Below are 27,403 nucleotides of genomic sequence, written 5' to 3'. Positions count from 1 at the left end.
TTTTCAAACTCAAATAATAGAAATTCACGAGTTTTAATGAATTTGAGATATTTCCCATACAATATGAAATACAGTGAAGAAAGAAGTAGCTGTATTCAAAAAATGTAGTTAATACAGCATAAGATACCTAGGATTTAATGAAAATTATTTTAATGGATTAACTGGATTAAATTCTATATAAAATGACAGGAAATAGATACTTATGTTTTTCATTTTAATTTGTTAAAATTAGCCCTGTAATGATACAATCAAAAATAGTACGGAAACATTTTATAGCTCTTTATTATCATGTTATCAAACACTGAAATTATTTTACCAAATTTTAATCTTCAGACTGAAATTCATGAAATAACATTTCAGGAAAATACTATAAGATATTTTATTCAACATAAGATATTTTCAGAAAGCATGTACTATTAAATTCATTTTTATTAACTTTTTTCTTACACATTGCCACAGACGAAATCAAGTCAATCAAAAAACCCAAACCTCTGAACAATAATCTAAAAGTTCTATAATTATGAAATTTCGTCAAAAATAAGTTCTTTTTTAGTTATTATGGTACCAAAAATACTACTACAATTTTTCTTTTGAATCAAATCTTGATAGACAATAATGCGAAACATCCAAAAACGGTTCGACGCCCACAGCCATTTCACTCAATAATCTTCCAAAAATAGGAGCAGTCTTGAATCCGGTCCCTAGAACATATATAATTTATTCAGTAACAAAATAAGAAGGCTAATTAGTAATATCAGAATTTCTGTAATTTCCAGTACATTTAAATACATAATTCATCATTTCAAAATGGGAATATTTAATTATTAGTGAAATTACACGAATTCAGAACGGAATGCAGCCTAGTTTCGTTTATTTTAAGAACATTTCAGAATTTGAATTATATATACAGTTATAGATGTTGTTATATGTTTATTAGCTAATCAACTGGAGTAAACCTTTCTAGAAAGAATTGAAATTGGAAATGGGAATCTAAAACACTGCGGCAACTTAAATCAGATCTTTTAGATTAAAAGATGTGAGGTTAATGATATGATTCCTGGTTTTTCAGTAACTTTTGGGTAAGAACTGAAAATTCATTCTTATGAAAACTTTCGGCAGCTTTGTATTATGTATATGTGACTTATTAAACTGTAGTTCTATCTAAATAAATCTATAAATCTATAAATTAATTAGAGCGTTTTCTTGATTTACAATTCAAAACGAAAACCAGCAAATTCTTATCAGCAAATTCTTTTGGTGCTTTAAAGAAAATTTTGAATAACTTCCGAACATTTCTGAACGGAAACCGCTTCACCAGGCATTGCGCTGAGGATATTTGTAAACTTTCATATTATTAAACGCTTAATATTCTAAACGTTACACTTGGAAACCTTAAACATTAACATTAAGAATAGACTGTTATAAATGTGCTTAGCCAAGCATGTAACCCATGCTTAAGTAACCAAAATTTAATAACAAGAATTGGCTTAACGTAAGTGTTATGTAGTAATTATAGATTCTAACGTTTAAATCAGCCTTCTTCAGAAGAAGTAAATTCTGTTTCTCCCTCGAAACTACAAACTTTACGTTTAATAACGTGGTACCGATTTCTGTTGCTTATACTAAAATTTCCTATTTCACAAAACTCTGAAATTCCTTGCATTAGTTTTAAAAAACATCAGTATATTTTCAACACATCTAAAAAGCTATTGCTTTGTTAGCAAATTTCCTGCCCTAGTAAAACAGAAACTGTATTCAGTTGATTTGCGGGGAAATTTTCGTTGCATGCCTCTTCTTTAGGCATTCCGGTAAGGAAAGGTATAGCTCTCTCTTCAATAATTCTTTTTATAAAAGGAAAGCAAATGTGTCCATATGTAGTTAATTTTAACAAGTTATTTTTGCTACATATTTCTCGTTGCAATTTGAAACAGCTAGATTTAATTATAGAATTTCATGGTCTGTATATTAAATTCCTGGAAATTGGAATCTGAACACAAAGATCACATAGCAACTTTTATTAATTAATTTTACTTTTTATCAGTTTTTTCATTTAAAATTTTTAATTAATTAATTATTTTTAATTATAATTTAATTTGTTATAATCGTCTTTCGCAAAGTCTTTCTAATTTTTTTTAATTGTTATATTAGCTTACGTTACAATGGTTTATCAACAGTTCGCCTTGACAGGTCTTGCCAAGACGCTTTTCTTTCATGAGATTCGTGCATAACTACAACTAGCATTATAACAATTCTGTTGTAGAGTCATTTGAAGCAGGATTCGTCTTCTGAAGCTGAATTTGTGTAAAATGAGCAATAACCTCGCCGGGACTCGAACCGCGGATGTCTCGATACGAGCCGAGGCCATTGCAGAGTCATTAGGTTATTTTGAACCTGGAGTCATAAAAAATGAGCTATGCACTCGCCAGGACTCAAGACACGGATTTCTAGATACGCGCTGAACGTGCTGACACCACGAAGGCATGCTAAGAAGGCGGGAGAAACACCTTATACGGTAAAACATAAGATATTTAAATTCAGTTTTCAAGCTTAATAAATTTGTAATTAAAATGTGAGCTTTAATAGTTAACAATGTATTTTTCTTAGTTTAATGGTTTATTTTTACATAATATAACTACTTGATGTAAAGTAAAACACTCTAAAACGCATGTTTGTAATTAATGAAAGAAAACATTCACTTCTTAGTTATTTACACGTGGAAAAGCATAGATGTTATTCTCGAAATACAAACATGAATTTTATGAGAAAAACGGAATGAAAGTATGAAACGCCTTTTTTTATTTTAATTCGTCTTAAAAACCTATTTGGAAAATAAAACTATATACTCCCCCTTTTAAAGAAAGACTGGTGATTAGGGAACCAATCACTAAATCCTGGTAGTGGAGAATAATCATCCACCACTTTTTTTAGTTCGGGAGCCACAGTAAAGTCTACTAGAATTTTTTTTAAACAAGAAATCGAAGAAATCCGCAATGCCCTCGTCAGAACTAGAACCTCTCGAATACACGCCAATTGTGCTGGCGAAGGCATGCTAAGAAGGCGGAAGAAACATCTTACATACTCCCCCTTTTAAAGAGAGACTGGGGATTAGAGAACCCAATCACCAAATCCAGGTGGTGGAGAATCATCATTCACCACTTTGTTTTAGTTCGTGCGCCACAATAGAGTCTGTTAGATTTTTTTTTAAACAAGAAATCGAAGAAATTCGCAATGCTCTCTTCGGAACTAGAACCTAAGGCCTTTCTAATACGCGGCGATTGTGCTTACCATTACATCACGAAGGCATTCTAAGAAGGCGGGAGAAATACATTATAAAGGTACCAATGTCCAGTTTTCATAGTATTAGAAAAATACTGACCTGAAAACCCTGCTCCAATGATAACATTTTTATGCTTGGGTAATTTATCAATGATGAAAACTTCGTCTGGTGTCATCTGTAAAAGAAATTGTATTATGTGTAGGTTAATAATTTATATCTGAATGCGAAAAAAGATTGTTTTCATTCTTAAAGCCTCAAAATATTTATAATTTTTTATTAGTTTATCTCATTACATTAGAAACCGCTAAATGGGATCTTGATTAATGTCATCATTCGGATATTATTATCGAATTGCAGAAGTACCCTTCCCCATTTACATACGAAAACATGGAAAATAACTTTGCTTATTGTGATCAATAATTTGCCTAATAGCGTCAAAGTGTTATCAAGTTGTTTTTTGATGCAATTGAAATACAATTGCCAGACAACGAACAGGTAGGTTACAAAATTTTACAAAAATGAGAAAAATGTCTCCAAGTAAGGGTTTATGCGTCCAATCAGCCTTTTTCGAGTTTAACCAAAACATTTAAAATTAGGCAAAAGAATAGCCTTCCATTGGTTTAGATTTTGAATAAATGTATCGAATTTGAGGGTGATCAGACACAGACACAGGTCCCTCTTCATCAGGAGCAAAAAATCTTGCAGAGTTCTTTTTTTTTTTACTTTTTTCCCTGCCTAGATTGCATTTTCCCTAGTTTTAAATTTTATATTCGCATGCACATTTCTAATGAGGAATACCCTCTGGGTATTAAGACAGGGAACAGGATCGATCAAATAATTTCGAGAAATTTTACGAACAATAAAGTCAAAATCTATGCGTTATGAACAAATTTACTTTAAAATGTTTTCGCATTTTTCTAATTAAACGTCTATGAAAGGACTTATTTATATGTACTTGTTGAATTTATAGTAAACCCATTGCTGTTTCGAAGGATATTTTTACACATTATCATTTGGTTAATGTTATAAAAAGAGCAGTGTATATGCATACAAAATCACGCTTTGAGAGTAATAGCCTTTTTGGGCTAATAAAGAGGCAAATATGTAATTACGCTAGTATGAGTTTAGAGACACCACCTTTTATATATGTCCAATTATACTTAATAAAGAGTAATCTAAAATATATCGTATCACAGATATTTCTATGTACTGGAACAATACATTAAATTTTATTTACAAAAGACCAACTGGAAGTGCTCGTTGCTATATAACCATAAAATTGGCGGGAAGTCATGTAATGGCCATATTAGACTTTTCATATGTATGCATATAAATAAAAGCAATTCTTTCAACGAAGCTAAGATTTAATGAATACTAACACAGAATGGAATGTTCTAGAGAATATAGGCTTTCAAATTTCGTTGCACTAATATTTTGCGTAGTTTATATATATAGTAAATTATCTTAGGACTTGCCTCAGCTGTTATTTCACACATATTGCGAAATGAATTGTCGTGAGCTTTGGAAATAGCAAGACATCCTGAATAATGAAATGTTAGTTTTAATGCGTAATTTTACAACTTTAAAATAAGCGTTTACTGTAGTCTTGAATATCAGACTTAAGGACTATCTTTTCTTTGTAGCAGAAAATCTTCCTTTCGGTACAGAAGTTCTGCGTTATTCCCATGGCTTGCTGGCTAATTTGTTCTTCATAAATAAGTTTATTTTCGTATATTCCTACAATACCATACGTCTTTACAATTTGCTTCTTTGAATACAATATTCAGAGGAAAGAATATCATAAACAATAGCCCTAACAGTGATTAAAGTGCAAAGTTTGATAATACGCAATAGTAAAATACATAATAGAGTCATAAACATAATATTTATGTTATTGCAAAATTTACAACGAGACTCATAAAAAACAGCAATGATATGCAATTTGAAAAGTTCTGAAGAAATATCATTTAGCTAGTTTTTCCTCCTAAAATCGTTTCCATTTTGATAAAACTGTCCTCTCAGACAAGTAGCATTACATCATTTTGGAAACATGAGTTGAAAGTTTTCTCAGTAAGAATAACATTACATTTAGGACACCTGATTATTATGAAAATCATTTCTGAGACGAAAGAGTAAAAAGGGAACGCCATTTTCTAATTTGTTGGTTTTTTTCCAAGAAACGTTTAGGAGAAGTAACTCAAGAAAGAGTTAGAAGATTTTTCAATACTTGTTATTTTCATAACTTCTAGAGAATACTTAGAAATTATTTTATTGTGGAAACAAATTGCAGAGGTGCCTCACCGTATACATGCAGTTTTCGACAATAACTGGCTCTGTTTCCAGGAGAGGTAAATGCTCTTTAATGTAGTCTTTCAGACTATTCAGTATTTTGTTATCCGTTGGGGTTTTGTCCCTTTCGTCTGGATCATTGATAGCAGGCCCTCCGTGTAAGCAGACCTAAACAGTATAAAGACAGAGATAGAATACAAAACATATTTCACTGAAACATTTTAATGAGACAGATTCAGCTGCAGAAAGTACACAGGTTACTTGGAAAAGAAAGTATAATGTTTATTCTTGTTAAACGAAGAGAATGGAAAGATTTATTGGGTGCGGTAGCTCTTATTCAAAGCGGGTCTAAAAATCGCTAACACCTCGCGCAGTCAAAACGCAGTGCTGAATTTCCAATATCATTAGCTATCAATTAGGTCGCTAACATGTAATTGGCTGTCAATAAAATTTTTTGGGCTATATTTCGCATGTATTGTATTCTTAAAATGGTATAAATAAATCAATGAAAAATTATTTATTCTATAATACCATAAAAACGTAATACTGTAATATTATTGTAAGGCATTCAATGGCAGTGTGAATTTTCTATGATAACTCCAGAATCAATTTACGTTATGAATCATCTATTTTTAGGCATATATCAATACTATTTTATATAGCAAAAACCATTATAAGTGTTATACGTATAACTAATACTAGATAATAAAAATGAAAAAAGTACTTTTTATATAATTCATATGCAAAGATTTACTTTATAGAATCTCATGTTAATTATTCATTGATCTTAATATTTTGCCTGAATTATGAACTTTCTTTGTCTTTCTCCAGGATGCAAATTCTAAGAAAAGATCACTTTGGCAGCACTGATCTTCTCTATATTAACACTCCTGCTTAAAAATAAGCAACAAAACCAAAACATGGAATAAAATAAAAGTAATGTAATGTATATGCGTGAAATTGATCCAAGAACTTGGTGTAGCATTACTAGACCACACAGCAAACAATAAAGCAAAAACATACAAAAACACACGTATCACGATTATCACATTGCGAAAGACGAAATGGGTCGCAAGACTGTTGTAATAAAAATATGGTGGTGTGCACAATAAACCAGATATGCTCGATAAAGTGCAGAATGAAATGTGTGATCTGAAAGAAATATAAATTTAAGTAACTTACCCCAAAAGGATGGCACTTCAAATAATGTGAACTAAGTAATATTTATTATAACTTGACATCATAAAATTTTGTATTAATACTAGCATAAATTAAGTAAATATCGCCAGACAGAAGCTTATTAACTGTGATCGAATAGCGGCTGAAAGAAATAGTCCTACCACTCTAAATCCTAACCTTTCGTACAAGAAACGCGTTATATTCCAATCAAAGTGAATCTCAGTACATCGCCTTCAAAAAAGTTTCATGATAAAAAGTATCAAATTTTATAACGGAGGAAATAACCAGACCAATATTGACTGGCTATTCCAATATATTTTTGAAGAAACACAAGGCGAATATTCGTATCATTAGGAAAGTGGAACACGTGCACATGAAGTCCTTTCGAGGATACTCAAGTCGTAGAACATCATTAATTTACTGCAGAAGTCAGCATCTAGATAATTTAGTTGAATCTCCAGTACCAATTTCTTTACTCGGCGAAATACATTACTCTACACACAATATAGAGATGGCAGTCAAAAAACAACGAAAAAAACAAACATGGCGCACACTTCAACCGGAGTCAAGACAGCCAGAAGAACGACCTACACCTTCGGAGCCAACAGCAGGAGGAGGAAAATCCTTCCGTAGTCATCAATTTCGCTCTGTTATTGAGCGGTCGCAGTGAACAGACTTGATGTTGAATAAATGTGGAGGCTTTCCTGCACATTCCCTCCGGCCAAAGAAGAAAGGAAAACGTAGCACAGTTCACAAAAATCATATCACAATATTTTGATGAAGCACAACACTAATTTGTAGATGAAACTTGATCTATTTAAAATCATGTAAATCAGAATTTTGGGATCTATTATCCATTTGAAATGAGCACATGTTAACTTAATCAAATATGTCTGTCTGGCATAATCCAACTTATGATCAAATATTAAATTATCACAATCTCATTCTGGCATAATCACGCTAATAACGGGTATCATAACCTCTCTAGCTGAAATGCATGCTTGACAACGGCGAGTCAAGCTGGCAATAGTGTCGTTGGTCGTTTGTTGTAGCAGTAGCGTCCATTCCTGTAGTAATGCATGTCGGAGATCGTGGAGGGTTCTCGGAGGCACACTGCTATCCGTCATCTGAACATGTTCCACACATGCTGTAAGAATATCAAGTCCGGTCATCTAACAGACCACGGCAGATGTGGAGTAGTTTCACTCTCCAGATAGCTGTGCATCACCCCCCCCTCGAGCTTTATGCTGGCTAGCATTATCGTCCATAAATATCGTATCGGTACCCACTGAATCGACAAAAAGATGCACAAGAGAAAGTATGATATCGGCGCGATATCGGATGGCTCTTACGGAACCACCAGAAATCGTGTAGAGGTCGGTACGGCCGTTCGTTGCTATCCCAGCCCATACAATCAAGCCTCCTTCTCCTCTGTAATGGCCTCTTTCGACGGCGATGTTCACGGGCTCAATTCAACAGCACTCTATTTGAATTCAAGGGTCTCTACGTCATACGTAAATTGTATTCTTTAGTTTCAATTTTTACATCTGTACGTTTTCTTTTAGCGTTTGTTGCTTATTTTTTGAGAACCAGTGCATTTTCGCTGAGTTTTGAAATTCACTTAAAACATTTTAAGCTTTTGCTAGCCATGCTGATTCATATGAGTCGAGAGCCCAAGACCAAACTTATAGGCGGATTTCGTTTTGTAAATACCACATGAAATTTTACTTTAACTCTTCTTTTCTGTTAATCCTGTAAGCAATCGATGTCTTGTTAATGTTTGTGATAATACACGAACTGTCCAAATTTTATGAGACGAATGAAAAATTATTTTAAATCTTCTTCTAATTTGGTATTGCTTTAATGAAGGATAAGAATGAGGCGACAAATCACCTCGATTTCTTCGCGGAGAGAGAGAGATTAACAGCATTAACAGTTAAAGCAATTAGGTTGCATACAACTTCCACATAACTGATGATTACTTTAAATGATAATGATCAGTTTAAATGTGAAAAATGCAATCCGTGCTATTGCTTGATCAATATCTGCCTGTATAGAACTGGGTCAGTAATACGAAATTGAAACTATTTTGAAATATCATGACTTTTTTCTATTCTTGGAAGGAAACATAAATATTGCGCTTGGAAGGAGACTTGTGTCACTAAAGTTTTCCAAAATTATAACGAAGACGATATAATGTATTCTCATAATGTCAGTTAAGTGAAGAGAAAAGAAAATCTTAAGACAGAAATTCACAAAACAGAGAGAATGTATCTACACGCCTGGTACTACATTTATTTATAATATTCGAACACCCTAATAAATTATGTTTAATTGAAATGCTTAGCTTCAAACGAATAAAGTTTCAAGCGTAGATGCGCAACATAATAAGGAGTTTTAAGCAGGCATTTAACGACAACTGAACTCACTGCAGTACTAAGAGACTACGAAATTATTGGTGAGGGTACGAGGTGCAGATGTCTTTATTTAATACTGCAAATTTAGTACTAATTTAAGTTTTACATTAAGAAAGAGCGCCAATGGAAATCTCGAAGATGTTAATATTCTGAAGAATTTTAACGTTTTGTAATTGTTTAGTTTACATCATTAAACTCATAAAATATAATAATAGGTTTGTTCATTTTATTTATTGATGACGTACATAATTTGTAGGTCACCTAGCATTTTAATACCTTTTCATTTTATTTTTTATTTAATTCTCCCGCAAGAATTGTGTATTTGATTAAAGAATTTTGAATCACATTTACAGAAATTTTCAATATAAGCAGATTCAAGCAGTTTAAGCTCGTAGTCAAGTGTCATTTAAATGATACAAATTAGAAATACAAAGCGTCTTTTTCCCCGTGAACTTTCTAAGAATTTGAACACTTTTTTATACCAAAACACTTACAAACATTTTGCCTAAAATAAGCGATATCGTAAAAGCACTCTGTTATTTCATATATTTTCCTTTATTATTTAAAGAAACTATATTACTGAGTTTAGTTGTTATTAACTTCTGTATGAACCTCTTTATGCAATATTTCTTTTAACAGAGCACTACTTACTTTTAAGAGACCAGGATATTCAATACCGGGCAGCCCATAAATATGAGGCTCTGAGATTTGAAGAAAAGCTGGAAAACCAGATTTTGCAGAATAGGCTCCCTTGACTTTCTCCTTCCAATAATATACCTTTATTAAAAGTGGCTGAAAAATTAAAGAATTCTATTTTAGATACAGAAATATTAAGCCGTGTATTATATTCGATGTAAAGAGTTTAGCTAGCTAAGGTAAAGGAAGAATAAATAATTGAGAATCAAGTTTTAGAGAAATTCTTAATATATTATTGTAACCGAAATACATATAGAAAGCATGTTACCAAAAGCTTTCGTAACTGTTTTAGTGTTTGCATATCAGGTTTTAGTGTTGCATATCTAAGAAAGAACCTTAAATTTATGAAAATTAATATTAATTTTAAAATAAGCATAATGCAAGTCTCGTTTAGAATTAATTTTAAATGCTTATGGTTTACTTTCGTTTGCATGTAGCACTGTTAAAGCAATGTAGACTACATGTGTACATATTAAAAACTCATACTCTATTTCAGCGAACGGGCTGGCTGCATGGGTGTTTTCGTGGTTTTCCCCGTGTGTAACGTGTATACGAGCCAGTTTCCCTTAGAATGTCCTCCACGAAGGCATCCCTTCCCTTAGGAGGATAGCCCTAGTGTGCTTTGCCATAATTAACTACACATACACATACTCTATTTTAGCAAAAATATGTATTACAGCTTTATTAAAGAAACTTTAGTTTACAGTACTTCATTTGATATACAGTATTGATTCAATGTGATATGTTTTATGCGATAAGTTTGTTTACATATATATTTCATATTAACAAATTACGGTTCATGCCATAGAAAGTAATTTATTACATCAAAGAAAATGAAGTTTTCTACTAAACGCATAAAACTACTTTTTGACACATTTTCGCAATTTTGATGATTAAAAACAAATATGTTCAGGCTGTAGAGCATATTTATATTAATATTCAATTTACAGAGGTGTTTTCATAAAATTCCTTCTTTTCTTTTCTGTTTCTTTCCTTTAAGAAACCTAGCTTAGCTTTCAAAAATGAAATTAGCTTTTAAACAAACTACTAAAATAAGGAAATTTAACGTATTTTTTCCGCAATTGGTAAAACCAAATTTTGTTTTTCAGACTTTGCTGGCAATGTAAGATGCATTCAAGATTCTTCGAAATTATACTTTTATTTGTATCTAACTAGAAAATACTAAAATAAAACACTTAACAAAAATTACGGTTCACCAGTGACCAGTGGCCCAGCAGTAAAGTCGCTGAACACTGGTAGTTCGGTCTGGGTTTGAATCCTGGCGAACGGGCTGACTGCATGGGAGTTTGCGTGGTTTTCGCACGTCTAACGCGCGTACGAGCTAGTTTCCCTTAGAAAGTCCTCTACGAAGGCATCCCTCACCTAGGAAGTTAGCCCTCGATTGCTTTGCCATAATTAAATAAACCAAACCGAACTTAACAAAAGTTTCAGAAGACTGTCTAAAGGCATCTTAAACTAGCAAATATAAATTGTAAAACGTAATGTGCAAATGAATATTATAAATGAAGAAATAACAATTAAGCAGTATTTTTAAATTATATATTTGTCTTAAAATTATCATAATTCTAATAACTTTGCATTAATGTTTTACAGGATATTAGAAATAAAATATGGGGAGGTCGTAAATTAAGTTGAATTACTCATAGGTAGGAAAGCGAGGAATTAATTGCAGGATAACTAAAAGCCTCATTGTGTTTTATATACGAATAGAAAGGAATTATAACTATCATAGTTATAGTTAATTTAAGACAACAAACATGATACGTTCATTAAGGGAACCAACTAAAAGTGTAATCTGATATCAACCTAAAATATTTAAAACATTATCCAAATCCAGAAATTTATCTCAAAAAGAAAAAAAACTGCATCTTATGACAGTTTATATGCATTTGGTAAACATTAATCTTATCCTTATTTCAGTGAATTATAGTTTTTTATATAAGCTTGGTTTTAACGGAGCATTTTCTAAACGAATCATGACATACTTAAGATGTTTATACTAATTATTGCATCCCTGTTTGTGTAGTTGTAAAATAATTATAAATCAATGTTTAAGGGTATCACTGGATAATTTCTGCATCAGATGTAATATATGTCGTTCGTATTTATTTCGAGACTCACAACTAAGTGCATGTAATCAACTCACTAATGCAATTTTTTAAAAACTACAGATTTTAATGACCAACTTTTAGAGTAAGGTATTCTAATTACAGAAAATAAAAACATGACCAGTTTTAAACAATTTTAAAATATATTAGAAATGCTTGATGGTCTAACACAAACAGGAAGAAAGTGTGACAGATGATTGATAGTAACAAAGTAAGTGAGTTAATACTATATCAGTTATTGACAAATATTATTGGTTGAGTATTTTAATCAGTACTTAAAATGAGCATTTTTAAAATTGCAAAACAGAACTCATAATATAAGTTTTCTGTTCATAACAAATAGAATCTTCTTTACATATATTAAAATAATGTTTGTTTACAATATAAATTTAAGTGAAAAATAAATATTTCCTAATTTTGTTCCTTTTTATACATTATTCACTATTTGTCGTTATGAAAAATTTATAATTTTGTTCATAAAACACTATTGTTAAAGTTGTAAAGGTCCATTTCTGAGGACACTTTTCAAGAACCTCTTCCTCCGGAGAGACAAAAGAACTGGGGGGAGGGAGATTACGACGGAAGAACCTAAAAAAACTGTTCAGAAGGACTGATGGGCCAAGAGAAGGTGAAATTGGGCAACAAGGATTACCGAAGAAGAACGTGATGTGCATGTGTGGGGATTGGAGAAAAGAAAATGGTTTTGAGCACAATGTAAACAGAAATGTATAGGGATTTTTTTTGTGTGTGTAAATTTAAGATGTGCATAGTAATACCGTGGTTGTTGGTGGGAGTTCCTAAATTGACGAACCTACTTTCAAAAGAACCAAGACTCAAGCGAGGAGTTACAAGAGCGACATAATATAGCGACTTCTACAACAACACTCATATGTAATTATAAAACTCTTGAATGAGATGACTCCATTAGTCACATCAAGAGTCGCTATCGACGATTCTGTTCTTCTGTAAGAGGACTACTCCAACAGGAAACCAAAATAGTTTAAAAGCATAAGCGATTGTCTTACAAAAGGTTCATTATATATACGTCCTCAAAGCAGTCTCTTTATCCTTCGGTGTATGGAAGCTCTTTATCCTGGTTTCTCACAACCCAAAAAATCTAGTACCTTCTCACTTTCTTCTTTTCGCATGCCAACGTTTTTGCAATCTGAACACATTTTGGACCTGATAAGAAAATCAGGCTGATGAATCTCCTGACCTGTCAAATTAGAAGAAAAAACTAATCATCTTCTTTCCCACTGTTTGAGAAACTTTATCCCTCATATTTCTCCAAATTACTTTTTGATTTCCCTTACTCATAAAATTTTACATTGAATCATTAACATCTTGTATTACTTACAGTATTTTACATAGAAGGACAATATTGATACTTACCTGAAGTGGCAGAGAAGGAATTAGTGTAGGAGTGAGCAACTTCTTAGTCCATGGACCTGCACAAACCACTACAGAACGGACAACGACGTCTCCTTTAGCAGTTACGATCTTTACCTTTTCTTCTTCAGGGATAATTTCAGATACTTGGCAGTTGTCCCAGAAGGTGCCGCCACGTAGACGATATAAATCCTGGCAAAATAAAATGAAAAATAAAATTATACTAACTTTCAGATACTATAAATATCTAAAACGTGTGAATAATCAGTTACGATTTTAATCTTTGATATTAAAATCCGGAAATGTTGTTTCCAATACATGAATACAAAATTTCATTTAAACCATTAAATAGATTAATTCGTTGTAACAAACAGATTACTTAGGAGCTGGAGCTCTACTTATGTTGTAGGATTCTCCACTGTGTAGTTCATGTGACAAGAAACAACAAGATAGAAGGGTAAAATAACCCCTTATTATTCCAACTAAAGTTTTAACAAAACTCCGTCTTGGAGTTATACAATAAAGCCGACCACTTGAGCTTGAACGCAAGAACGTAAGAATTAAACTAAACTAATCTTAACTAAAGAGATATAGCCGAAGCTACAAGATTATAACAAAGTTGGCCCCTTAACGCTAATCGACTGTGAAGCTATCAAGGGTTTAAAGTGCGGCCGAGCGTAATAATAGCTTACGAGAGAGTAGCCTAAAAAGGCGGACGCGTGCAGGCAGAATATCTTAGTATATCTCTCACTAAGACTGTAGATCTTCGCGGTTATATACCGCTCTTCCTCATTAACATTCAGACGTGATTCTGAAACTACGTTCTGGCCGGAACGGGTACGTTGAAGTAAGAATCGATAGAAAAGGAAGTTTAACTCAAAATTTAACTGTTCATAAAATTAACATAATCCTTACAATGTTATTGTTCATAGTATTTGTAGTATATTATATCGAAAAACAGGATGATATTTTATTTGTTTGCAAAATTTTTCTAGCATCTTGATATAAAAGAAATGTGTCAGATACGATTAATAGGAAACCTAAGCAATGTTATATTTCTGTATTTAAAAGCATTTAACATGGCTTATGGGAATAAATGCTTTTAAGTGTAGGATCAGCACAAATGCAAAAGAAGATTATGAAGTAAGCTTTTGATTCGCCGAAGTCTCTAGAATCTGACTCAAATTGTAATGTTGTTTTTTGGAGATTCGACAAAACGTTTGCGCACGCACCATCTTTGCCATTTAAAAGAATTGAGGCAACCAGTTGTTGTAGTACTCCATTTCGAATTACCAAGCAATTACGGTACTCAGTAAGAAATTACTATTTTTTAATGCATTGATAACTTTTGCAAAGCGCACACAAATAATCATTGAGATCTGCAACGTCAAACTCTTATCTTTACTCGTTAACTCATTAATTTACTGATAACTTTAACTAGTAAATTTAACGAGTTAACTCGTTAATTTTCTCGTTAACTTGAGATTTGATTTCCTTATACAAAAATTAGATGCTGAAAAATGACATATTATTGCATTGCATATATTGCTCTATATAATATTAAATAGAAAGTGCAATATCACTTTCAGTCACTTGGTCAGTTACTTATAACTGACCAAGTGAAGTTCAAAAAAAAAAAAAAAAAAAAAATGACAAAATGCCTTATACTTCAGGAAAAAGCATTGTAAATGGCAAATATAAATACGTTCTTATTTAATTTTTATTTGAGAACTGTAATTATGCATGAAGTGAAAACTAATATTTTCTTAGAGAAATTGACCAAAATAGAAGATATTTTAATTTATTTGTCTTTAATTTTAATTTTAATTGTTTTAATTTTAATTTTTTAATATTATCCGCTTCTATTTAAATATTAAACGTCTATTTAAATCTCGTATTAGGTATTAGTACGCTCATTCATATGTAAACTATGTAAAATCTTAATTACAATGTCCTGAAAAATTTACATCATATTCTTCCATTACATAGTCCCTCCCATAGATAACGCAGGTTGGTTGCCTTTAAGACAGAATTTTTTTTTAATTTACTTCATATTGAAGGTAAATAGGTCGTCAAAACATGCTCGATGTCGAAAGAGACGACATTCATAAATATTGCAGGTGGATATCCATCGTATTTTCAAACGTTCATCGTTTTAGCAAGAAAGCAATAAAGCCTCCTGAATTTCATTTAAGCCAGTTTTAGTTTTCAATTATGATTTTCATTGTCTCAGAACGTAAGGAAAATATGCATCAAAGAAGTACTTCTAATGTCAGCTCTTTAAATAATTGTAGCTGATAAGTACTTTGTATGTGGTTTTAAGAATACTTAATAACTTACTTGAACAGTGAGAAGCGCTTTGTGTGCTAGCATTATTCCTCCAGTTTTGTCCAAAAAGACTCCGCCAAGTGAATCGTATTTAATTTTTCCGTCATATTTAGCTACCATTTCTGTAGCAGTCAACTCCACAAAGTTCTCTGGGGAGGTCTCCTTCATGTACTTTACGTATTTCTTATAATCATCACTACTTTCTTTAGATGCATCCAAACACAGAAATCCAGTTTTCCTGAAAGAATTCAGATTAATCAAGGTTAGGCTGCAAAAACCGGGCAGTCTCCCTAGCAAAAAATCTACCAACCTATCAACAAAATCTAAACATGGCTTTAAAGTACTCTTCCATAAAAATATTTTGACTTCTTTAAACTTCATAGATTATTTATTACACTAAGTAGTGCTCTCTTGAATCCATGATTTTAATCAGATTTTCATCCAGTTAGAAAGACCCTGTTTACCAATAATATAGTTTCTTTCTTTTTGTTGTATAACTTTCTCAAATTGTGACAATCATAATACATTTAAAATCGTAATATGAATTCCGATATATTCCGATTATCTTCTACAAAAAATAAGAGATCGTAATATAGAGAGAATGTTAGAGAGTATATTACTACTGTCTTTTCTTTATCTTTCAGCATACGCAAACTAATGCAAAGTATAGGACATTTTTAAATAAAAATTATTTAACGTTATATTTGAATCAAGGAATAGACGTTAAAATGATAAAGTGTAAACTTGTTATAATCATCTCATAGTAAAGTCAGTTAAAAGTTTTCTTCTTTAAAGACATTCAAGTAGATGTGTTCTATCCTTTTGCGGCACTCGCTAACTTCCGTAAACTTACACGAGTCTGCATATTCTGGCTCTAGTGTTTTAACCAAATGTGTCAACAGATGTGACAGAATCATGTTAAATAATTTGATTTTCCATCTTGAGTGAATATAGCAGTGGTTCTCAACCTATTTTGCCGTGTGATACTTTCCACCATTGTTAGAAAATCATAACCCTCGCGTTGCAAAACTCGAAAAATACAAGTATATATTTGTTTAAATTGAGATTACGTTTTAACGTGTTTTATAAATTAAACAACAATAAGTTAAAAAAAACCTAAAAAACAGAAAAGTAGTTTCTTATAGTCATGAAATAAAATAAGTATTTTAGAGTTAAATAAAAGGCTGACCTCATTCCCCTTTAACGCAGATATGCCAAATGTGCCGGGCCACAATTTTCCAGAGATTGCACCAAGAAAAAAGAGAACAAACCACACTGTGCCAACTGTCATCATACACACCATTTCACTGAGGAAGGGCCCACCAATGGCAGAGTAGTAAAGTCGCTGAAGACGAGTAGATCTGACCTGGATTCGATTCCAGGCAAACTGGCTCGCTGAATGGGCTTTTTCGTAGTTTTTCCGATGCGTAACGTGTATACGAGCCAGTTTCCTGCAGGAAGTCCTCCACAAAAGATCCCTTCTTTTAGGCAGATAACTCTAGTGCGCTTTGCCGTAATCAAATAAACAAAATCGCCCAGAAAGACTAACATTTTAGACTTAACACTTACGAAATCTTGTATCTCTATGGGAACAGATAATAGATGCGCTCACTTCGGACCACATCTTTATCATAGTTGCACTGGTAATATTAAAAATCAAATAGCCCAGGATAAAGCTCATACAGAGTGGCTGCTGTTTCATAATATCCTCAACACAAAACCTGCCGAAAAGCAAAGGTCTCTCAAATATTTGTATTGGTAAAACAATTGACGAATGTGCCATGAGTTTAAAAGACGCTTATCATGAAGCCATCAATATTATGAATGTAAAGAATTCTGCAGGAAAAATCTACAAAAATAAAAAGTAACTTATTACAATAAGAAAACCTCTACGTAACGTGGGATCCGGCAATCGAAACAGAATTAAAATGCTTTAGCAAGAAGATTAAAAAAGAAATTAGGAAATTTCGTACCGAAAATAAGGGAGATAAAATTGCAGATGTAAATCAAAACTATCAAAATGCAATAGGTAAGTTGGAAATTAATGATGCTCCTGGCCTTGAAGAAAATATCAACAACATATTAGGCAATATATCTTCCAACATTATCGCCAAATTAACTGAAATTATCAAACCCTGCCCGACTCTTGAAATATTTGTCCAATCCTTAGAAAAGTGCCATTTGTTCTCGCGAGTCTTGGAAAGGACAAAACCAAACTGGAGAATTTTCGCCCAATAAGTTTGTTTTACAATATCAGCAAAATTTTCGACCGCATTATTTTATAAATGATGAATCCATATCTTAACTACTTTTCTCCAACCAATATGGATTTAGGAAGCAACCGTCTACTTCAGAGCAACAAGTCGAGCTGGTTTAATTTATCATGGCATCTCTGTACCATATGAAATGCCATGCACTTCTTATGCTGGAAGTGGCGAAAGCATGCGACCGACTCTGGAATAAGGAGGTGAATTAAAAACTGAACAAGATGAAAATTTGTCGGGAAATTATTCTTCTCCTCAATTTCTTACCTACCGACAGAATTTTTACTGTCAGTCAAGAAAATGTCCATGCAGCCTCCAAAAACATCACTCCAGATGTGCCCAGAGATCCTGTCTTGCACCCGTTCTCTACCTTTTTTATATAATTGATTTTTAAAAAGATAAACTGGATCATAACTGTATGTTAGCTTGCTATGTCGAAGATACGGCGGTAGCCATAAACTCTTATCCAAGTCAATAATGCCATCTCCAAAATTCAGGATTTTGTTTTAGGTATTGTGGATTGATACAAGAAATGGAGTATCAGTATAAATGCCTCAATATCTAAGTTCCTTTTGGTAAAGAGGCGCAAGATTCGGAAAATAGCATTGACAGTCTATTTAGAGTCTATAAAGTCTACTTGTTGGAGGAAATTGGGAATTGTGTAAATAATATAAGTTATCTGGGGGTCATTATTAACCAAAGCCTCACATGGACTTGTCATATTAAAAGTGTCGTAGGAAAATCCTGTGGTATCACCAGCCAACTTTCTGTACTTCTAGGATATTACTCTGGGCTGTCTCTCAACAAAAACAAAAGGATATATCTATGCATTTTAAGGTCAGTTCTATGTTACACATTTGCAGCCTGGGGGTAGCTTCAGAGACATAACCCCACAAACTTCAGGAAATACAGAATAAGATTCTGATAAGAATAGTTAATGCTCATTATCTGATTAGAATCAAACTAATCTATGACGACTTGAAATTCAACTGTATAGTGGACCACATTACTAAATAAACTTTTCTTCGAAACTAGACCTAACCGTGATTATTAAAACTTTTTCAGAAATTCTTAGTTACCAAACCCTTTTAAAAAATAATTTTATCAGATCATTTGCTCTTCAGATACATAAGAGTTTACAACTGGCTTTGCCTGACAACTAGGCTGACTTTGTTTACTTCTTCTGACGTGACTGTTTTTGTTTTCATGCGTGGCCTCACTTTTATCTCTCATCACTATCCATCTGAATGGCCCACATGCAGTACGGGAGACAACGGTCTCGCCACTTTTACCTCACTTTCTTGCCCTTCTTGGAGTTTCACCTTCTAGTTTGTCAACAAATTAGGGATTAAATTATATGAATATGTGTGTAGCATATTCTCTGAATATAAGTCATATGTCCTCAGAAGTTTTATTTTCTTATCAAGCTTATTAAAGCTCCTTCTGGACCACATAATCAACTTCATAACCCGTATCCTCTTAAATTATGAAATGCCTTCAAAAGGAATGGCCCCCTAGTTGTTAACACCTGATCAATAGGCCAAAAAAGTGAAAATTCGTGCAATTAAATTTACGTGCAATTAAAGTATCATTACATAGCTCATTAATTCAGACAATTAATGCGTGTTTTTCGTTGTTCAAAGTAATGGTTTTTCCTTCTGGTACTTCTATTGAACAGGTCTAAATATTTTGCTCAAATGACAAACTCTGTCGCGCTAACCTCATTCGGATAGTTTTTACTATGATAATTAAAGAAATGAAGAACACTATACCCATTTTTGGACAAATATATGCATTTACATAAATGCACATTTTGTATAAATGTTATCAAGTAGGTTACATTATGTAGCGGTTTGCCATTATTATCCACATTCTGTTTTATATATTCCTTTGCAATAATTCGAAAAGTGATCAAATTAAAGATGAATCCATTTGCTGCTGCCAATTTATTGATGCCAACATGACTAATTACTTCCCTTTATATTTTCTGTTGTTTTCCCATACTAAGACCTTACCTTTAAGTATACTGATATTAATAAACCACAATTCAGCAATACTTACTGAGATATTTCAAAGTTTCATCAGTTAATTCAGCAATATATTTTGGTTGAGAAAACGATGATGAAGAGAATAATCTGATAAAATAAAAGTGAAAAAACCGCAGTGAAATTAACATTTTCCATCTTCTATTTAATCTGAATTCATTCCATCTGTTAAATATTTTCTGGAATAATAATAAAAATCTGGACGAAATTATGCAATCTCATTGCCATGAAATTACGCTCACAGTTTTTATCTTAATTGTGATAAGACAACTTCAGATGCTTCTTACCTAATTAATTGTCCAGGAGCTATCTTTCACTTCAAAGTGATGACAATCTGATGTTAATAATTATTAAATATTCGAAGATCAGTCACCAGCGATTTTGTTTGCATACAAAAATTATGTAAAACATCTATATGTTATAATAGTAAGTTATTTCAAATAAAACATGTCACATCTTAGAATTTTAACTTGTTTCTTTAGCAATCAAGCTGAAGTAATTGTTAATTTATTACGATGTAGTTTTAGCACTATTCCATGAAAATGAACAATTTCAACAATAAGGGACAATTTTGAGAATTTGTGTTTGGCTGGTTGATTGAGTTATGGCACAAAGTCTATTGACACTTGTGCCATTTAATTATAATAATATAAAATTCAAACTAAATTCAAACATAAAAAGAAATTTCAGTTGAAATGAAAATTTAATACAAAATATACAGATTAAATTCTTAAAATTTAATACAAAATGTACGGATTAAATTCAATAAGTATATCTGTAACATATTTGCTGAATATATAATTCAATTATTTAAAATCCGTTTCTACAATATGGGACTGAAGGAAGAAAGTTTAAAGTTTACATGTATAAGCAAGGTGGATACTAAACAAGAAAGAAAGGATTACAAAGGTAAAATATATCTGAAGCTATGAAATTACATTAAACCAGACTGTAATAATAAATATTTTTTATAAATTCAATAATTCAAATATGGGGATTCTTTCGAGTTAAAAAATTATAACGCAGCTGTTAAAATTATATTCTGGGAAGTGATTTAAACTGGGCATTCGAATGCTGTCAGCTTGGCTATTACAATGCTTTTGCCCCGTCATTTAACCTTTGATATATAAGTTATAATATACGATGACATGAAAATCAGATTGTTTTAACCCTTTAAGGACCTATGGAATTGAAAATAAATTATGAAATAATTCACAAAATCAGAAAGACGCGATTGAGCAATTTGTAATTTAAAATTATAACAAATTATTATAATAATTAATTTACAATTATAACAAAGACAATTATAACAAAGCCATCAGCTCTCATGTACATTATAAATTACCTGAAAATGTTCAGATTCCTGAATCTTCTGGTTTCGAGACTTTTGATTTCAAATTACTATTCTAGAGTGGTATGCAGTTGAGTTTATTTATTTTTGCACTCTTTAGGATTATGTGCTACTGGTCAGCACAATTTCATATTCCTAAATTTATTGGCTTGCAAATATTTTAGCATTTCCTCGCATCATACATCAAATTTTTACTATGGTATTTATGTTTTCGATATTTATGTTTTATGTATTATTATGTTGATATTTATGTTTTTGGTGTCATTATGTTATTAATAATGTAATTCTGCATAATATATATCTATTAATTTATTGACAAACTAGTATTAATATGCATATTATGTAAAATATTCAAAAATTAATGCATGATCAACTTGTTGAAAATTATGCTTATAGCATTTAAAATGTGCAACGCAATAACCATATGTACTCTGTTAAATGTACTTATGTTAAAAGTAGATGAAAAAGGTAAATGATATAAATATTACAGTTATCGAGACAATAAGAAAGCAAATATCAACACTTTACTTTGGTTTCAGGCATTGATATCGAAACGATTTAATTTTAGCACTTTTTAATTTATTATGTATCCAAGCAATGGTTGCATATTCGTGACAGTAGATCTCATACAAAATCTGATATTGCTGTATGTAGATATAATTTCGACTAACGGTTTTTTGTAATATGTTATTTTTTTCTCTTAATTGTATTTATTTCAAAAAAGAAATCAATATTTCGATAATATGAGTGAAAAAGAATTTTATTCTTACACGATTAGTTTCTTCTTGGTATATTCTTCCACTTCTTCCCACATTTCGAATGCTAAAGGCATCATTTCTGTAATGAATTTATCTATGTGAGTTATCCGTATGATCCGACTTTGGCCTTGAGAACTTCCCCGAGTATGTGGTTCTCTGAACTGTAAAAATTCATTTAAATAATAGTTATCATCATCAGTATCCCAGAATATGAGAATTTAAATATAAAATTATATTACATCAAATAAATTTGCATAACATAGAATTGGAATAATTATTATAATTGACAAATGTCACACCCGCTCTCGAACGGAACCATCCATAAGACGATCACCCACAGTTTTAAATGACTTTAAATTATCTCTATTGCTTTTTAATTATCTGTACAGATAGTCGACTCAAAGACGATGCTGTAGGGAATGGTGAATATTGATTTGTATGATAGATTTACTCTTGAAATGCATTATAGAGAAGGAAGAAAATGTACATCTTGCGTTAGTGAGTAAAGAACAGGAAGCAAAATTTAGGGTAAAATGCCTTATATTTAATTTCTGAACTATATTAAATGATTAATGTTTTAAAATGCAAAAATAATTTTTCTGTATAATGCAAAAAGCATAACGAAAGTCATAATTCACTATGTAAGCCCACCAGAGGCCGAGCGGTAAAGTCACTGAACATTGGTAGTTAGGTCCGAGGTTCGAATCCCGCGAACGGGCTGGCTGCATGGGCGTTTTCGTGTTTTTCCCCATGTGTAACGTGTATACGAGCCAGTTTCCCTTAGAAAGTCCTCCACGAAGGCATCCTTTCCTTAGGCAGATAGCCCTCGAGGCTTTGCTATGAGCACACACAGGAATTCACTATGTAAACCAGCTACTTTATCATTTACTAAGTTATGACGTAATTGTTTAAATTGTTCACATACTTTGGGTCTTCATAAAGCAGAAAACTGTGGGCATTTCTTCACCTTCTTCCTTTATCAGAATTTCTTCTTCCCTACTCCCCTAATTTTGTTGATACTGATCAATATATGTTACCATTAAAATGTATATCAGGTATTCAGTTATTTCATACATTGCCTAGATATTTCTTGAAATAACAGATTCAGTTAAATTTTGTAATAAATTAATAATTCCTAATTTTAGCTAGTTATTTCAGAGAATAACTAATTACATGTAGTTAAAGTGTAAACTGAACAATTTAACAGATTTACAAAACATACAGAATGTTGCAACATGGATTATTAAAATGACACTTAAAACTGCATAGAACATTATTCCGAAAATGAATAAATGTTTTTTAACACATTGAATTTTCGTGAACATTTATAGAATTCCTGACTGGTGCCTAATCTTTGAGCTGTGCAAACCGGCCACAGCGATTTCAATCTTAATTAGTTCATTAGTTTTTCAAAGATGCTGACTCGGCATCAGGAATACTGTTTTGGGGGCTGTTTCTTGTTCCCAACCGGAAACTCCTTCTTCGATTATTTTCGCTATAACAGCTAAAACAAATCTGGCGTCACCTCTTCCTCCGTCAACATTGTGTACCTGCATACGAGCTGTAATCCCCTTTATCTGACAAAAGTTTCATTTTCAGAGCTTGAATTTATAAATATTCTTTAGAATTTTCTCCTTCTCTATGAGCATTCAGCTTGTAGAGTACAGTGAATGAACTTCTGTCTGTATACTAGAGTAGTAGGAAACTACACAGGAGAAGGGTTAAAATACCCTTTATTAACTCTTTAAAATTTACAATGCGTCAGCTCGACGTTAACAAACTTCGCCCTTACTTGGGCGGTAACTACTAGCGGTAACTAAGTCAGATAATTGAAACTAAAAATTGAAATGTTTAACAAGTGATAACAGGGGTACTACAGGGCTCAGCGAGATCCCATAATTTTAACCCCCTTCTAAACTAGAGGCAGCAAAGCAATGCAATTAAGCCACTTAAAGCAGCAATAAGCAAACGTAACCTACGGCACAGACGGCAGTTAGAGCCTAACTCTCTGTTTCTCCTACCGAAACTCGGCTTTTAACGGCTTCCTTCAATATAGAGAAAATCTGTATTCGTTCACCCGCGCTACATCATTTAACTGACAATTAGGGGAATGAAGACTTACAGGAGAGGTCTAAAATCAAACTTTAAATTGTTAGTTAAAATAAATATAAATCCCTACAAGCTCATTAAAATATAATCTGCAGATCTTGCAACATTGACTTCTAAATCATGGTTTTAAACATGATGTGTAGATAAGCTCATTTCATTTTAAATAGTTGCCTTTTTACTGGATTCTTGTGAACATACCATACCTATTTCACTAATGGCATTATGTAATCTTCTTTTTTAAACTAGCACCTCGTTATTAAATTGAGGCGAAATAATACTCAATACTGTCAACTGTATATATCTTCCTAATCCAGTGAATGAAAGCACTATTTTACATATTCTTAAGAGAAACGTAATATTAAATATCATTGTTATAACACTTAATAGTAAGTTGAAGATTATGTGTTATTTCTGATTATGAGTTTCACTTTACAATCTTTATAATTCGGCATTTTAAATAAAGTCATCCTGTTTATTGCAGTACGAGTATAGTAGTTAATACTAAAAAGCGGGATAAATATTGTCGATTATTTGACACTTGGAATATAGATCGTTATTGTGTGTTATAAGAACTTACAGCACGAAATTGATAATTTATTACATATTTTAACCACGTGATTATTTATTTCATAAATTCACTAGGTAATCTAGGAAATAACAGATTTCGCACTTTAATGGTTACAGTCTGAATCTGGAAGAAGCCCGAATCTTGAAGTATAGGAACATTAATTCTGCAAATTTTGTTTTTGGACTCGATTTACTCAAAATACTTTTTAATTGGTCTATTATTTCACAATTTTTTAATTTCATAATTCATTTCATATATAATGTAGGTATTTTAACTCAGTGTAATTATTTTGTTTGTAGCATACGTATTAATTCATTATTTATTATATTTCTGTAGTCAATACAAGAAAAAGCTTTAATCAGTGGCAAGCAATATGTAGATATCTTTTATTTTGTTTTAAGCAAAGATGATTTGGCACATAAATTGATAAATTGTGTCGAGTTTTGTCTGGTAACAGAATTAAAACTTTATTAATTCAATCTTTTTGCAAGCATTGCCAGTCAAAACAATACAGTATACTCGGAATTTTTATTATCATCTGAACTTAGACCAGCTGCCAGTTTCACTATGTTCTACAGCAGGGTTATCTAACACGGCTTACGAAAGAGTTTAATCCAGCCAAACATTTTAATTAATTATTTCAAATTTAAAAACAATAGAAATTGTAGAAAACTCTTCAGGATTAAAGAAAGTATCATTTCCCCAACAAAATAAGGGCTTTAACAAGCAGTTTGACAATTTCAGTCATAAAATCGCCTTTCATGGTCTGTCAACTACAAAAAATGGTCTCTAAACATAGAAATGTTTGAATTTCGATGAGTTTAAATTTCGGTCAAAGTTATGTAAGAGGTTTTATACGCTTTTAATAAAACATTAAATGGAGGAGAGTATAGAAAGGTTTTTACAGACAAATTTAGTCATTCGAAGAGAAGAATTTAAAAGGATTTTACACACACTGCGATGTTGGTTTGTCCAGATCTTGATTTTTTACCATTCTCAGGCATAGTTCTGTGATAAAAGAGTACCCTTACGTTTACATTGGTAATCCAATTTTGCAATTAAACATTTTTCTCACAGAATTATTTACATTAGCTAACCATGGTGCTTTGTTATTTATACGCAGAAGAAATTTTGTAAAATAGATGACGTTGAATAAATGGGACTCTCGTAAAAAAATAAGCTGAACACGGAGTATCTTGAGCAAATGAATTTCCATTATTTAGCAGAAGGGGGGGATATCGTCTTTCTTACAGTAAGCGACGAAACGGTAAATAAGCAATCGTGTAAAATTTCTCTTCTTTTTCATATCTCATTTTTCGATGGAAACATTTTTTCAAAATAGAGCTTAGTGTCTCTTTTAAACCCCTTCACTTAAGTTTGTTTGTAGATACATTAAGTTATTTAGACCCGGAGAGATGAAAAAATGAGCAAAACCTTCTCCGAGAATCGAACCTCTGGAATACGCACCCAGCATGCAGACGACTATACCACGAAGTCACTCTAAGAAGTCCGGAGAAATACCTTATGTACTCCTTCTTTTAAAGTACGACTGGGGTTTTTAGGGGACTCAATCGCCAAATCATCATCCACCACCCTTTTAGTTCAGGCGGCACTGTAGTTGACATAAGGATTATTTTTTTAGAAGGAAAGGTGAAAAATGAGTAACGCCCTCGCCGGGAATACGCGCTCAGAATGAAGGCCACTGCATCACAAAAGCACGCTAAGAAGGCGGAAGAAATACCTTATATGTTTATATAAAATTTAAAGAAATAGTGTTAAACAATATTTCTTTAAAACTCTAGTGGATTAAGGGAAACGAAAATCCTAATACTTCCTTAGATACTACAATTTAACTCTTATATAAATAATAAAACCTTCTTTTTTCTTTAATCGGAGCTTGAACTATATTTTAATATGACATTTATTAATACCATCGTCTACATTTGTGCGTATATCAGTAATTCAACATTCAAAGCATTTTTTAAATTATAGCGTATGAAAAGTACGCATTTTTAAAAATCAAAATAATGTAATACATTAATCTAGCCTGTCATTTTCAGATTCTTAGACCCCCGGGTAAGTTGTTGCAGAACTTAAAACTTCTTTAATTTACTTAAACTTTTTATTGCACATATGTGTTTATTTAAACACACATTGGAAATTTGATTATCATTTAAAACCAGTTCTAGGTCAGACAACTGGCAAACGTATCATTATCTTAGTCAGTAACTAAGGCTCAAATATAATTTAATTTATATAACAAGAAGAAGTGCTCTCTACCGGCGAGATTTTGAACTAAACATGTTTGCTGGTAAATAACATCTTTCTTGCGAGCCTTTTCTTGCAAACTGCACTTCTTTATCATGATTTCTTCCTTTTTTATGAATTTTTAAAATTTTAACGAACTTTTCGCTCACCCTGTAACTGAAATATTTAAAATACTTACTTGATCTAACAGCAGTACTTTTTTTCCTAAACCCAGCAGGCGAAGAGCTGTCCATGATCCTACTATTCCCGCCCCAACGACAGCATGATCAAATTCAGTCATTGTCACCCTTCAGTAGAAGTGATTTGTGAAGTATAATTACATTTTCCTATGTATAT

At 32.1% G+C, this 27,403-nt stretch overlaps 1 protein-coding gene across 1 annotated transcript; it reads right to left on the bottom strand.

Annotated features, from left to right (window-relative positions):
- Positions 1-264: 264 nt before the first annotated feature.
- On the bottom strand, positions 265-27,403 carry LOC118199076 (peroxisomal sarcosine oxidase-like). Its single transcript, XM_035370866.1, has 8 exons — positions 27,246-27,403; positions 22,135-22,283; positions 15,717-15,942; positions 13,380-13,568; positions 9,814-9,954; positions 5,579-5,734; positions 3,377-3,452; positions 265-701 (listed from the first exon to the last, which is right to left on the bottom strand). Exons 1-8 carry the CDS (start codon positions 27,345-27,347, stop codon positions 577-579), a joined length of 1,164 nt encoding a protein of 387 aa, XP_035226757.1. The 5' UTR covers positions 27,348-27,403; the 3' UTR covers positions 265-576.

This window comes from Stegodyphus dumicola, chromosome 5 (assembly GCF_044657685.1).
Source record: "Stegodyphus dumicola isolate Sdum_Otavi_A_Nest chromosome 5, ASM4465768v1".
Lineage (NCBI taxonomy): Eukaryota > Metazoa > Arthropoda > Arachnida > Araneae > Eresidae > Stegodyphus > Stegodyphus dumicola.
This window is presented reverse-complemented; position numbering and strand designations above follow the sequence as displayed.

Coding starts and splice junctions, on each gene's coding strand:
- LOC118199076 (XM_035370866.1), bottom strand. CDS start 27,347: ATGACTGAATTTGATCATGCTGTCGTTGGGGCGGGAATAGTAGGATCA. Junction 22,284..27,245: donor AAGTACTGCTGTTAGATCAA/GTAAGTATTTTA, acceptor GAATTTTTACAG/TTCAGAGAACCACATACTCG. Junction 5,735..9,813: donor AATATCCTGGTCTCTTAAAA/GTAAGTAGTGCT, acceptor TATACTGTTTAG/GTCTGCTTACACGGAGGGCC.